This window comes from Notolepis coatsorum, assembly GCF_963971535.1.
Source record: "Notolepis coatsorum genome assembly, chromosome: 2".
In the NCBI taxonomy this organism is placed as follows: Eukaryota; Metazoa; Chordata; class Actinopteri; order Aulopiformes; family Paralepididae; genus Notolepis; species Notolepis coatsorum.
In genome coordinates this window covers 79855590-79870917 of record NC_140166.1, presented here as the reverse complement: position 1 = coordinate 79870917, position 15328 = coordinate 79855590, and the positions used below count along the sequence as shown (strand labels likewise).

The 15328-nt window shown below is 47.3% G+C and overlaps 1 protein-coding gene across 1 annotated transcript in view; it reads right to left on the bottom strand.

The window, feature by feature from the left end:
• The window catches only part of kif18a (kinesin family member 18A), a 162416-nt gene that overhangs the window by 112193 nt on the left and 34895 nt on the right, over nucleotides 1–15328 (bottom strand). Inside the window, exons 5-8 of the mRNA XM_084308238.1 lie at nucleotides 14939–15049; nucleotides 14241–14438; nucleotides 8239–8415; nucleotides 7984–8058 (exon numbers count right to left, since the gene is read on the bottom strand). Of these exons, the coding sequence (XP_084164364.1) occupies nucleotides 7984–8058; nucleotides 8239–8415; nucleotides 14241–14438; nucleotides 14939–15049 (561 nt within the window). The remainder of the gene's footprint in view (nucleotides 1–7983; nucleotides 8059–8238; nucleotides 8416–14240; nucleotides 14439–14938; nucleotides 15050–15328) is intronic.

Genomic DNA, 15328 nt, shown 5'->3' with positions numbered 1-15328 from the left:
GCAACGGAGCGAAGAACAGCGCACACGTCTGGAGATGAGACGCTTCCAGATGGAAGAGAATATGGCAAGAGACCGGGCCGACGCCCAGCGCGCCGCTGCCGGTGCCCAAAGAGACGCAGAGCGCGACAGACTACAAGCGCAACTAATAGAGCAGCTGATCAAAAGGACAACACCCTCTCCCTCCACTAGGGGTTCAAGGAACTCGTCGAGACAACAGTCAAGAGCAGCGTCACCACAACGAGCAAGCGACCCTGAACTTGACCAACAGACCGAGTCTAGACCCCCCGCAGACCCCCTTCCCATACCGGTCCAAGCGAGACCCAGCTACAAGGAAGGAGCGGCATACACTGCGGAGAAGCTAAATAAACGATTACAGGATCTGGAAGATCTGATAGAGGAAGAAGAGGGAGAAGAGGAGAACCAAGCCCGACGACAGCACAGTACTCCACCGGACCAGGAGGTCCCATACAGTCCAGGCTATACCCCCGCGGCGCTGCGCTACAGACCCCCGACTCTATTCACGGGTGAGCACGACGCACGACCAGCCCCGAGGAACAGTACCTGGACCAGCGGGCCATGGTACCCTGCCAGTACCAGCCCACAGCGAGGCGCAAGAGGGGACTCGCCCAGGAGGTCTCTCCCCCAACGCTCGCCGATGTATCAGCCATCCACGGCGTCATACAACGCCACGCCGTCATTCCCAGACTTCGCCTATGAGAGTCGAGCACAGTACACGGAGCTCCGGATGTGCTTAGAGACAATGATGGTGGATGTCGCTGATGAACGCCACAAGTATGCAATACTACTGAAGCACCTGAAAGTACCGCGAGCGCACAATATAGCGCTAGCCTATGCTACCTCTTCGACTCCATACACAGCGGCCCTTGCAGCGCTGGATCAGAGATATGGACGTATATGGGATTACGTAATCCAGGAGATAAGGCATATTGACCGCCTACCCCCAGCCACAGACAATCGCTCACTAGACGACCTGTCAATCAAAGTGCAGTCCCTGGTAGGGATGCTGGGAGCGCAACGGGAGAAGGGCATGCATGAGCTATACGCCAACTCTAACGTCGAGAGGATTTTGGAGAAGCTGCCACCCGCAAGACAGGAGCGCTTTAGGCGGCAGAGGGATTACCGGGATCCCGACGGCCCCGAGCCATCCCTCCTTGATCTAGCCGACTTCCTGGCGAGAGAAGTCAGCAGCTTACGACTGGACACCTTCGGGCGGAGCACGCCAAGCTCCAGAGAGGGACCCAGGAGAATAAATGATGGAAGAAGATCGGTGACTGTCATGCACCAATCAGAGTCAGTACCGAGCAGTAAGAGTCACAGCACCCCCTCGAGAAAGGAGAAGTGGAAGATAGCGTGTCCCTACTGTGAGAAAGAACACTGGCTGTCACAATGTGACTCATTCACAAAGATGAATGCAGAAGAAGTGAGTCAATGGATAAAGTCCAACCGGCGCTGTTATCGATGTGCGCGGCCCCACATGGCAGCCGAATGCCGCCTAAAGAAAAGGTGCAGCCGGTGCGATGGAGCCCATCTAGATATACTACACGAAAGTAACGGAAGACGGCCTATACCTGCACCACGGAGCGGCACCAAGGCAAGTGTCATGTACATTGACCCCGCCAGCAGCAGCGGAGCCCAAGTGCTCTTAAAGGTAGTCCGTGTGACATTGAGCTACCAAGATAAAGTCATGGACACTTACGCCGTCCTTGATGATGGGTCAGAGAAGACCCTTCTGCTCGCCTCCGCTGCGACCCAGTTGGGACTGCGGGGGAGCAAGAACGAAATGACGATTCGGACAATAAGAAGAGATTTAAAGACGATAAAGGGCGAGAATGTCTCCTTCACCATCGCAGCCAACGGGCAGCCAGAGCGACGGTACAAGATCACAAATGCTTTCACCAGCCAAGAAATAGGACTATCGCAGTACACCTACCCTGTCACCAAGTTGATGGATAAATATGTGCACCTGCGCCAATTACCTATCCCGCTCATAGACGGCGCTACCCCGACCCTGTTGATAGGCTCCGACCATGCAGAACTCATAGTCCCGATTGACCGGGTCCATACAGGCCCCCGAGGCTGTCCTGCAGCAGTCGAGACCCGCTTAGGGTGGACCCTACAAGGCCCCCTCGCTAAATCTCTCAACCGAACAGCAGCCACTAGCTGCTTCCACTCCAGAACGACAGAAGAAGACACCACTCTCCTGCAGCATGTCGAGAGGCTATGGACCCTAGAGACAATGCCCTTTAAGAACGAAAAGAAAGATATTCGCTCTAAAGAAGACATTTACGCCATCAACCTACTCGAGCAGGGGACAGAGAGTCACAGTCGGCGGAGTGATGAGATACGCAACTCCACTCCTGAGGCGAGAGGGAATGCCCACCTTTCACGCAAAGAAAGACGCCACGGAGCGCTATCTACTGAACACAGAGCGGCGCCTAGCCAAAGACCCCGCTCAAGAGAGTGTGTACCGAGCTGAGATTGAGAAGCTAATCACAGCGGGACACGTAACAAAGATTGACATTAAAGAGGCCGATCAGACGACCGAATCATGGTACGTGCCGCATCACAAGGTCCATCACAACGGCAAGGATCGCATTGTGTTTAACTGCAGCTACCAAATCGGATCCCAGAATCTGAATAAAGAGCTCTTGCCCGGCCCCACACTCGGCCCCTCCCTACTAGGCGTGCTACTGCGCTTCCGCCAGGACAAGGTGGCTATAAGCGGGGATATCAAAGGGATGTTCTTGCAGGTGAGACTAGTAGAGGAGGACAAGCCTCTGCTACGGTTCCTATGGAGAGAGAAGATCGGAGATGAGAACCCATCCATCTACCAGTGGGAAGTACTCCCCTTCGGAACCACATGCAGCCCGTGCTGTGCTACCTTTGCACTACAGAAACACGTCACAGAGGACCCAGCAGCAGATGAAGAGGTCCAACACAGTGTGAAGAACAGTTTCTACGTGGACAACTGTTTACAAAGCGTCTCGACTCAAGAAGAAGCCGAGGCTCTCCTAATCAAGTTACGCGCCTCCCTAATCAAAGGCGGCTTTGATCTCAGGCAGTGGGCCAGCAGCGACCCGCACGTATTGCGCAGCCTCTCCTCCGCGGACAAGGCTGCCAGCAGCGAGACCTGGATGGCGACAATCCCAGGAGAAGCCCAAGAAATGACACTAGGACTAGTCTGGCGCTTCAAAACAGACTCGCTCCACTAAAGACACAAACCCTTGGCTCCAGAGCAGGGAAGGTCGGCGGCGATACCGACCACCAGACGGAGTGTGTACAGAACACTCGCCAGACAATATGACCTGTTGGGATGTATTCTACCTTACACCACCAGGGCAAAGATGATTGTACGAGCACTATGGGACAAGGACCAGGGCTGGGACGACCCAATACCCGCACACCTTGCCTCAACATGGAGAGAGTGGGAGACGGAACTCCGCTCACTCCCAGGTGTCAATATACGCCGCAGCTACTTCCCATCCACAGTGAGGCCAGAGACATGCGAGATTGAGCTACACGTCTTCAGCGACGCCTCTGAAGTAGCCTACGGATCGGTGGCCTATTTGCGTGCCCAAGAGATGGGAGGAAAGATACACACTGCTTTCATCCCGGCCCGCTCAAGAATAGCCCCACGTAAGCAACAATCTATCCCACGTCTAGAGCTCTGCGCAGCCCTCGCAGGAGCACATCTAGCCACGTTAATCCAACGTGAACTCATCATTCCGGTGCATAGAACAATCTTGTGGTCAGATTCCACGACAGTACTCACATGGATCAAGTCTGATTCATGCAGATACAAAGTCTTCGTGGGAGTCAGAGTCACCGAGATTCAAGAATTAACAGAAGAAGCAAGCTGGCGGTATGTGGACACCAAACACAACCCAGCTGACGTCATCACCCGGGGAATGTCTCTGGATGACCTAACCCGTCGCAACATCTACAGTGACGGACCAGCATTCCTCAAGCTCCCGGAAGGAGATTGGCCTACGCCCACCCCGAGGGAAGCAAGTAACGAGGAGGCTGAGAACAAGAAACCTATGTTCTGTGGACTGAGCACTGTCGCCTCCACAGACCCCAACATAGATGACTGCAGTACCCTAGAGAGTGCGCAACAAAGAACATTCCTGCGGCACCACCCAGAGATTCAGTCCACCACTGACATGTCAGCAGCTGACTACGAAGAAGCAGAACTTCTTCTACTACAACGAGCCCAGAGAGACTCGTTCCCCGATGAGCTAGACTGTCTACAGGGAGGAAACCCTGTCCCATCAGACAGCAGACTGATTCACCTGGCACCAGAGAGTGACGCCCATAATCTCATCCGAGTGGGTGGTCGCCTGCGGAGAGCCCCCGATCTACCAGATGACATTAAGCACCCGATCGTCTTGAACAGCCGACACAAGGTCACAGAGCTGATCATAAAGAAATACGACGAGGATGTACACCACGCAGGAGCAGAGAGAGTCTTCGCGGAGATCAGACGTCGTTATTGGATATTGCAAGGGAGAGAAGCAGTACGGCGCTTCCAGCGAACCCGTCTAGACTGCCGTAAGTGGCGCAGCCCAGCATACCACGGATGGCTGACCTACCCCCCTGTCGCCTCAGAATCGGCGACAAGCCATTCCACTCCACAGGCATGGACTGCTTTGGCCCGTTGTATATAAAGAGAGGAAGAGGCACCGAGAAGCGGTGGGGTATTGTATTCAAATGCATGACCACCAGAGCGATACATATCGAGCTCCTTCCGACCATGAGCACAGACTCATTCCTTATGGCCTTCCGGAGATTCACATCACGGAAAGGAAAACCGTCTACATTGTTGTCTGATCACGGGACCAACTTCAAAGGCGGAGAAAGAGAGCTGAGAGAGAGCTTCCAAGCTATGGGCCCAGAACTTAAGACCCACCTCGCTCCAGCCCAGATTGACTTCCAGTTTAATCCCCCGAACGCACCTCACTTCGGTGGAACTTGGGAACGAGAAGTACGTTCTATAAAGACAGCCCTGTACGCAGTACTCGGAGCCCAGACTGTGGCGGAAGAAGTCCTAATGACAGTCCTCACGGAGATCGAGGGAGTATTGAACTCAAAGCCCCTCGGTTACGTCTCCAGTGATGTAGCAGATGTCGACCCAGTCACCCCCAACACACTCCTAATGGGGCGGCTGGACCCCGCGCTACCCCAGACAATGTACAGGCCTGAAGAAGCGAACGGCCGAAGAATGTGGAGGTACAGCCAAGTACTAGCTGACAAGTTTTGGAGCAGCTTCCTACTTCACTACCTACCGTCTCTACAGACCCGCCAGAAGTGGGTAAAAGAGAGAGACAATTTGACAGAAGGAACAGTCGTCATGATTATTGACCAGTCACTACCCAGAGCTATGTGGCCGGCTGGCCGCGTGAGCAAAGTGATCACCGGTGCCGATGGCAAGGTCCGAGCAGCTGAAGTACTCGTCCAAGGGCGCACCTACACACGTCCCGTGGCGAGGCTCATAGAACTGCCCCAACTCCCAGATACTATCGATGATGACCATGACCCTATGACTTTGTGAGTTGACTGACCCTTACAGCGGACCTTGAGTGGTAGACAGTGCGGTTAATCTGTCTCTGTTTAGCTAATTAGGTGGGACTAATTAGGGGGCGGCTGTTGTGAAGGATCAGATTAAACCGAATATGTATATTTATTTATATATATATATTTAATTGTATTTGTATATCGTTTGATATCCCCTGTATATTCCTTGTACAATATGCATTGAATATCCCTTTAGTCTACTAAACAGCCCATAATAGTTTCATTCTACCATTGGACGAGAACCTGGCGCCAGGTTGCCATACCCCTAGGTCCAAGTTCAATCGTGCCGCCTAACATGTCGTGGCAAGTCCGGTACCAGCGTAGTAATACGTCGGGCGAAATACGAATGGTACTATTTGTTCATAGCGCATATATATATGGCGCAAGTAAAGTAGAACTTTCTTTTAGTCCAGTTCTTTACCCTCCAACAGAGTGACAGACGCAAAAGCCTCCCCACGACGCACGTGCGGTGTAGTAAGGCCTACTTGGCCCAGAATAGGCATTGAGATATCGTGTAGATTAATAGTTGAATAGTCATAGTTTGGCACTATACCGTCGAGTTGGACGTATTCTATTAAGCTAATAATAGTCTATTTATGTATGGTGCATCGTTCGGTTAGAGTTCTAAAGTTATCAGTACCCCCATCGTTCCTGACGTTATCTGGACGCTTAACCAGGCTGGTCAGACCCCTAGTGGTGATTGCATCCGAGGAGCTCCGGGCCAAGAGCGACTGGACCTGTATATTGGATTACTCTACCCGGACGACGGCGAGCCTTCCACGGCTTGGATTATGCTTTGTGTGCTTTGATTATTCTATGGATAAAGGCCAACACTGCGGAGTGTTGGAATTACCCCCCGGAGAGGACTCCAGGTGAGACGGCGCTCTACACGTGAGGTCGCCTCACGTCTCTCCGTTGTGGACCGGCAGATACCGTCCACAGAGGGTCCAGCTGTATTCGTCTGCGGCCCGAGGTTCTGTGGGCACCGTGTCCAAGACTTTGGATTCTCCCAAGACACCGTCGGCCAGATGGGATACCGCCAGCGGCTTCTCTAACCCCCCCCTCCTACTGTCTTACAACCAGCGGGACCCCCCCCCCCCTTAGTGTATCCAGCTATAATCATCTAAGTACCTTCGCTATCGTTTCCTAAATATTCCAGGTTGTATACTTACTCCCTGCGTAACCAGAGATTGGACATTCAATGTTGATTTACCTACGAATACTCATTTGCCATAAAAGTGCATATTCCATATTTCAAATCATAAATGTAATTAAGTGATCGTTGTATACACCCTTTGCTGTATTAAACCTTCGATTTGGTACATTTGTGTGGATTCGTTTCATCAGGTGGGAAAGTGTTCATCATACTTATATCTTGTACTGGGTGGCCAGAAGTTAAAGTACATGAGGTAGTGGTATTAAATATCATATCTAACAATACAGTCAGGGAATTGTACCCCTCAGTTACAGTATGTATCTCCAGGGTAGATGGCAAATAAGCTAATTTCCCGAAAAGTTGGCGTGTTCCTTTAAGGACAACATTAGTGTGATATTACAATGGCTACTGGTCAATGAAAGATAAGATAGAATTTAGGGATGTCCGATATTGGCATTAAAATGTGATATAGGAAATGATCGGTATCGGTTTTCAAAAAAATTAAAACCTTTATTTAACCAGGCAAGCAAGTAAGAACAAATTATGATTTTATTTATTGTCAAAAGTATGCATAATGTTGTGTTAATTCCACGACAAGAGATATGTAATGTTAATTACCTGAAATTATTCGGTTTTTAGGAATGCATATATCCTGCATATATCGGTATCGGTTGATATCGGTATCGGAAATTAAGAGTTGGACAATATCGGTATAGGTAAAAAAAGCCAATATCGAACATCCCTAATAGAATTCTATAACTGTATCTTCAGATACAACGTGACGAGAAATATTGTCTTGCTTTACTCGCGTCAGTTTGACAGTTGATAACTAGCAAAAGTGCCGTGGAGACATGCTAGTGCGTTAGTCTCCGTAGCATTGTTAAATTTTTTATTTAATTTTTTTTTAAGAATCAGGTGTGTAACCCACTCAATACCTGTATATGTCACAGAGCATTCGTAGCAGTATATTTCATATTCATTGTTAAGATAAACCTATATTTGCTCCATCTCGCCTGGCGAATTTGCACCGCCTGTTCGCCTTTGTTTGCATCTTTCAATTGACTATTATGCATTTGCGCCGCCTCTAATTATTTCGCTTTGCATTTTATTTTAATGTAGCATAAGGAAACATTTGGGGGGAAAACCCATACACCTCAAAGGGTTAATAATTAAGGTGGTAAAATATGTTTTCTATTGCACCATTTCAGTGTTCGTTCGTCCAATTTCTGTACCTCTTTTCTTTGCTGCTCACAGACCACTGCATACTGGCTGATGTGACTGTCGAGGCTGACAACATTACTCTTCAGCTGGTAGGAATAAAAAAAATGACAAACCAAGGAGAGAGTGAGACAGAAAGAGAGGGGGGTAATTATGAACGGAATTAACAATGACATTCCAAGTGCGCATAATATATCGCTTTGAAATTTGAAATAGCTTTGAAATGAGCATCACTGTAAAATGACATGAGCGGATTAGCGTCGACTGACCGAAGACTTGATTTCCTTGGCCCGGTTGGCGTACTTCAGCGTGTTGTGGGTGTCGTCATAGGACTTGGAAGACGGGCTAACGTTGGCGATCATGACCGTCCTGCAGTTGCCTCCCAACGAGTCTTTGAGTAGCCGCGTCAATTTGCTGTCCCTGTACGGTATGTGAGTTTTTTTACTCTGAAAAGAACGAGACGGGTCAACATTGGCTTGTTAACGGGACCATACCAGTGTCGTTTCCCCTTGATATTCAGGCATCAAAGCAGGAGGGGTGGGGAGGTACAGGTATGGGCAGGGTAATAGTAGAAGACATAAATACAGGCAATACAATTATAGTACAGAAGAAAAGTTAAAATAGGCAGTGTAAACAATATAATTCAATGAATATACGCATCTGAGCAAGTAGGCAGTGTGATTGAGGGTCTGTATGCCCTATCAGTTATATTATATATTACAATACATATGGTTACAATAAACACTATAATCTAAATATATACTGTGAGTAAGTAAAGTATACAGTATACACAGGTGCCGAATTCATAAGGTACCCTAACTGGCGTGATATACGTCATTCATTATACATTGTAGTCCGTGCAGTTTAGGTGGGAGTCAGACACTCATTGGTCAGACATTCCCAGTAGTTCTCGAGTTCTGCTGCCGTTAGTTCTCCGGCTGCTGGCAGTGGTCCCGGCCCATTGCTGGTACAAAGGACTGGCCGAGGTGGTTAGTAGGGCTGAACGATTAATCGATTTTAAATCGAAATTTGAAATGATGCCATTAGCAAAAAAAATAAAAAATAAAACGCAATATATATATATATTTTTTTTTAACCAGGAAGTCCCATTGAGATACAAGATCTCCTTTGCAAGTTGTTGTTATTGTTGTAGGAACGGTTTGGGAAAGGGAGGTAAGGGATTTTAGATTGTGTGTTGTGAAGTTTAAACTTCAGAGAGGGAGAGTAAAGTACAGAAAAAAGGTACCGTTGGGTACCAGTATCGATTCCCAGGTAAAAAGAAACATTTTCAGGCTCGGTGTCCCGAACAGACCCACCACGTAGGCCAGATACAAGCCGCATTTTACAATAAACCTCTGTGGGGCTGCTTAAAAAAAAATGTTATAATCGCAAATTTAATCGCAATCGCAATATCTGTCAGAAAAATCGCAATTCGATTATTTCCCAAAATCGTGCAGCCCTTAGTGGTGTGTCGGGGAGGGGGTATGAGTCTGTGGCTGAACGTGCTTCTCATCCAATAGATGCGTAGGCATCACAGAGTGGCAATATTCCTGATATTCCACTGGTTCGAGTGTATTATTGCGTTTATACAGCAAGTTGCATCGTCGGGAAAAATATAGGATGAATACAGACAATTCTAGGGTCTTTTATTTTTTATTTGATTCGATTTCAGTTAACTTTGCATAGAATTCTTTTTCCTAAAGATGTATCGTTGCTATGGAATTTCAAATGGAGTAGGCTATCAACCAGCTTGGCAACGCAACGAATGACGTATAGCTGGCGCTTCAACCCTTCTTTGCTCTCGGAGAAAGCATTTCGGTATCAAATGAGAGAATAGAATAGAAATACTTTTTTTTCTTTTTTCCAATGGCACCGTGAAAGACATTTAGTAAGCTACGCTGAGATCAGCTAAAACACACCAAACACAACACGAGTTAAAGACTTGGGCAATCTCCAGTAATGGCAGATTTTTTGGTATGGTATGGTCCTTTAAGCTGGGATCAGACAGGATGATTATTTTTCATAATCAAACGCCAATCTGACAGTGGAGCAATTTGACGGCCATGTTTCTAGCATTTGATGATTACTCCTGGTGCTCTTGCCATTGACCATGGTACCAGCATTAGCACTACAGTCGGTCCCAGGCCCTCGACCATGGTACCAGCATTAGCACTACAGTCGGTGCCAGGCCCTCGACCATGGTACCAGCATTAGCACTACAGTCGGTCCCAGGCCCTCGACCATGGTACCAGCATTAGCACTACAGTCGGTCCCAGGCCCTCGACCATGGTACCAGCATTAGCACTACAGTCGGTCCCAGGCCCTCGACCATGGTACCAGCATTAGCATTAGGTCCCAGGCCCTCAACCATGGTACCAGCATTAGCATTAAGCCCCAGGCCCTCGACCATGGTACCAGCATTAGCATTAGGTCCCAGGCCCTCGACCATGGTACCAGCATTAGCACTGGAGTCGGTCCCAGGCCCTCGACCATGGTACCATCATTAGCATTAAGCCCCAGGCCCTCGACCATGGTACCAGCATTAGCATTAGGTCCCAGGCCCTCGACCATGGTACCAGCATTAGCATTAGGTCCCAGGCCCTCGACCATGGTACCAGCATTAGCATTAGGTCCCAGGCCCTCGACCATGGTACCAGCATTAGCACTGGAGTCGGTCCCAGGCCCTCGACCATGGTACCAGCATTAGCACTGGAGTCGGTCCCAGGCCCTCGACCATGGTACCAGCATTAGCATTATGTCCCAGGCCCTCGACCATGGTACCAGCATTAGAACTGGAGTTTGCCCCAGGCCCTATTAGCATTAGGTCCCAGGCCCTCGACCATGGTACCAGCATTAGCACTGGAGTTGGCCCCTGCCCTATTAGCATTAGGTCCCAGGCCCTCGACCATGGTACCAGCATTAGCACTGGAGTCAGTCCCAGGCCCTCGACCATGGTACCAGCATTAGCACTAGAGTCGGTCCCAGGCGCTGGACTGTGGTACCAGCATTAGAATTGGAGTCTGCCCCAGGCCCTCGACCATGGTACCACTACCAGCATTAGCATTAGGTCCCAGGCGCTGGACTGTGGCTGCACTACATTACTAAATACAAACAACAAATGTTGCTAAAAATAATGATAGAAAATCCTTCCAACAATCAACCAGGGGGAAAACCCATCATGGGTGCCGACAGAAAACCCACCCAAGACTAAACCAAAAAGAAAAAGAAAGAAAAACTACAGCTCACAAACATCAGCTCCTAGAACTCCAGCAATGGGTTTGCTCTGCTGGACCACATAAGTGAAGCTCATTCAGATTACCGTAAACTGTGGTTTGAATCAGGGAGCATCAAACCTAATTGGAAAGCAACCTCAATACGGAGCGTTGGGGTTAGGGTTACCGAAGCCCACGACGGAGGAAACGGGACACCGATAACGCCGGTCCGCCGGCACTGTGCAGACTGCTGGTCTTTGAATACAGCTCAGCCTATACTGGTGGTGGCACAGAAGACTACGACGGCAGCTGCATAGGTGAGTCACAATCTCATGGAGATCGAAATGACAGGGTAGAGACCTATCTCAAAACCCGCCCCCTCTTTTCTCAAACAAAGTTTGTTAAGAGGGAAGCAACAGTTGCGATTGGAGGATCAAGCAAAGAGGCCGGGGCTTGAGATAGGTCAATTTCACAGGATGCAGAAACGCAGATGGGGTAAATGATCTCTAACGGGGGGGGGGTTCTTACAGCTGCCTCGGTTAGTCTCCCGAGACAAAGCCTAGACCTACATCTGGATTCAAAGGCCTTGTGTTTTCCTTCAGATCCTAGGGGAGGAAACACAAGATTTTGGCCCGTCCCAATTAAGCCCAGATCTCTGTTAATCAGAGCTGGACCCCAGGGTCCACTGGAGCACCGGGAGCCTCTGGAGAGGAGGAGGGAGAGTGGGCGAGGCGAGAGAGACAACCACCACACGGGGGACCAGACCAGACTCCAGCACCGCCTCAGCGAGGACTTCAAGGTATCATTCTCCCCAGGAAATGAAGCAGGATGGTGGGGACGGATCACATTTCGTCCGTGGCGGTGGCACGTTTGTGCAGCGTTTCTTCCTAAATGCACGTGGCGGCCCGCTCGTGTCCGGTCCCAGGGGACCGGGGGGTAAACCGAGATGACTCGTTGACAGGTTAATGTATGCGACTAGCATGAAATAATACCCAAATACTCCGTTGACTCCAGGCTTCCCCAGTCAAAGGGAGAGTGGCCGCCTACTTTATGCACGCTGGAAAGGGCTGCATCAGGGGAATATAACGCCAGGCACATGATGGAAAATTACAATCAATCATCCAATAAAGGAGGGAAGGACGGGTGCACTAATAACTCTTGCAGATACAATGTACCAATATCTTTCTATACAGTATATAGAAAATGTTGGCTACTACAATATTCTATTAAAAGCACTGCCTGTCTGTGTGTGTGTGTGTGTGTATATATATATATATATATATATATACACAACACACACACAAACAAACCATTTCCCCCACATTATTTGTATACATTAATGTAGTATTATTACAGTATGGTTGTCCAATAAAATGGCATTCTTCCAATTGTGTAACTGCTAAAGTAGGCAAAACATAATTTCAGTATCATTGTGAAGTGAAGGGAGGTGACCACTTGATAACCCTGGTGATACGCTGGCAATTGCTGCCTATCCATCTACACGTTGGGCTGTGGGGGCCATTAGGGGCCATGTAGCATGTAGCTATGTAGCATCGGCATTGTCAATACCTGGAGCTCCCATCAAAGGGACACAGATCTGTTGAAGTTGGCCATTAGGGGCCATGTAATACATTTGTAATGTGTAATTCCATAGTGTAAGTTAAGTATGTATAGGCAAGGCATGTTAAGACTCTCTTGGCAATGGGCGTGGGTTTCTTCACGGAGCAGTTTGTGGTATCTGTAGGTCCACCAATACCAAGGATGAATACATTAGGGCTATTATCGATACCATTATTGGTATACCAGTAGGCAGGATAAATTAAGACCAGAGCCTCGCCGTTAGGGGCGGGGGAGGGGTGAGCTAAATCAATTCAGTATATTTTCGTCAGAGATAGCATTGATATTGTAGGAGCCAAAATTCCACTGAAAAGTATGCGTGAAAAGCACACAAAACAAACAAAAGCTTGCACTGTATCAAATTTTTTGGAACATAATCACATCTAAAGAGTTTCTATCCAAAAACCCACCCTCTGTGGTATGAGCTAATAAACAGGATAGAAAAATGTAAATGACCTATAATCCCTTCAGTGTGTGAAATTAAGGCGATTGCGTGCAGTCTAAGCCGTTTACAACAAAAGGCGAAGAACAAAGCCATCGCAGCGATGCTCAGGGGGAAAGGCACGTCAGTCTCGCGGTTTAGAGATGCAACACACAGCGGCCTTGCCAAACGTCGACTCTCTTTTTGAAAAGGATACACCACCGACAAAACATTTATGTTTTTGTATCAAGAGCATCATTGTCAGCCTCCTCAATGTGTCATCTTTTTCTTCGGTTGGGGGGTGAAATTCTAGCAGCTAGCCATCTTGCATTATTTCCACGGAGTACCATTTTACCCACTGTGTAAGCTTATGAATAGTAACTCACTAAATACTACTGCTGTCAATAGATAAAACAAATGTAACTAATTAATCTCACAATTTTCTGTAATTAATATAGATTCATCTAGATTAAAAATATCATTTTTCTACTTAAGACCGAAGCTTGTAACAGATATTTACTTGAGTAAAATCATGGAATTAATGTAAAATCAACACAAAGAAAGTATATTTAGATTCAAATACTATTTTAATAGCTTTCTTTGAATACAGTTTCTCTCCTGTGAAATACAAATGTTCAACAAAACCATCAACATTGACCACTTTCTTATATCCACGGCGCTAACAGAAATAAAAACAACCCAGGCCTATGTTAAAGTGCAGATTGGCTTAGAGGACGATAATGTCTTGTATGAACTACCAGTAATATAAATCATATTAACAACAAAAATGTGTTCTATATTCATGTCAGATGATTTTCAAAAAGGAGCATGAGTCAATGCAAAAAAAGAACAAGCAAATATACTGCTGAAAGTTTAGAACTTTGAAGATTTGTCACTCCATAGATTAATCTAGATTAATTTATTTTAATGCTTTAAATAATTTGTATTAATCTCCAAAATTAAAGCATTAACTTTGACAGCCTACTAAATACACTTTTTGATTTGTACATTTCTAACTCACCAAGGGGTTGGCGAGAGCGTTGATGACGTTGCCCAGGGCCAGGAGGGACCGGTTGATGTTAGCGCCCTCCCGAGCGCGCGCCCCTTTGGCGTTGGTAGCACTGGCCCTCTCTGAACCCGCCAGGTCAATCAAGCTCAACTTGGCTTTATGGACGTTGGGATTGAGGCTGGCCGTCCTCTCCTGCTGCTTCAAGTAGATCTGGGGGGGGACGACGAAAACACAAAGCTGTCACAGCAGGGTTCCCAGACATTGCTAAATGAAATTAAAGTACTTTCAAGTACTTTTCCAAGCACTATTTTTTTATTTTAAAAGGGCATTTAAAAAGGACACAATTCACTTTTAAAGGCTGTTTTTTATAGAAAGAAAAATCTGATCCAATATGTATGACTTAAAACCAATTTCCGACAATTAGTTACGCTTTAAATTAAAAAAAATTTGATTTCTTGATTCAGAATTTTTTTATAGCATGGATGAACTAAATTTTCAATGCAAATGGTTGATTTGAATTTCAAGCACCTTGTTAAAAGATTGGCTGTTTTCAAGGAATTCCAGGCCTTGACTTCTTTTTTTCAAAGATCAAGCACTTTAAGCACTTCAAGGACCTTGTGTGAACCCCGTGTCAGATTGCCTATTGATCATACAGAAAATGACTGTTTGACAACGCTAAGGGGCCGCAGTGACTTAACTCCCACGCTCACCTGGAATACGGCGTGGGAGCGCGAGGAGGTGGCGTTCATCTCGGTGGGGTGCTGCGTCCTGTTGCGATTCCCATGATCCAAAGCCTGGAGGATGTGCTCAGCAGACTTGGGCTGTGGAGAGAAGAGAGTTGGACGTTTGGAAAAAGAAATCCACCACATAGGGCTGTACCGAAATGGCATTTTTTAACATTCAAAGCTTCTATTGAAGTATTCGAACGAAGCTTTGAATGTCTGTACCCGGTAATCATATTGTATGACGTAATACATTTTTTTTTATATATAAATATCCTCAAACTAAATCCTCAATTTGAATAAAGTGATTAATCTGATTAAATTAGTCTTTTTCTTTTTCTAAATCAACTTTCTTTAATGAATATAACAATCAGTTTC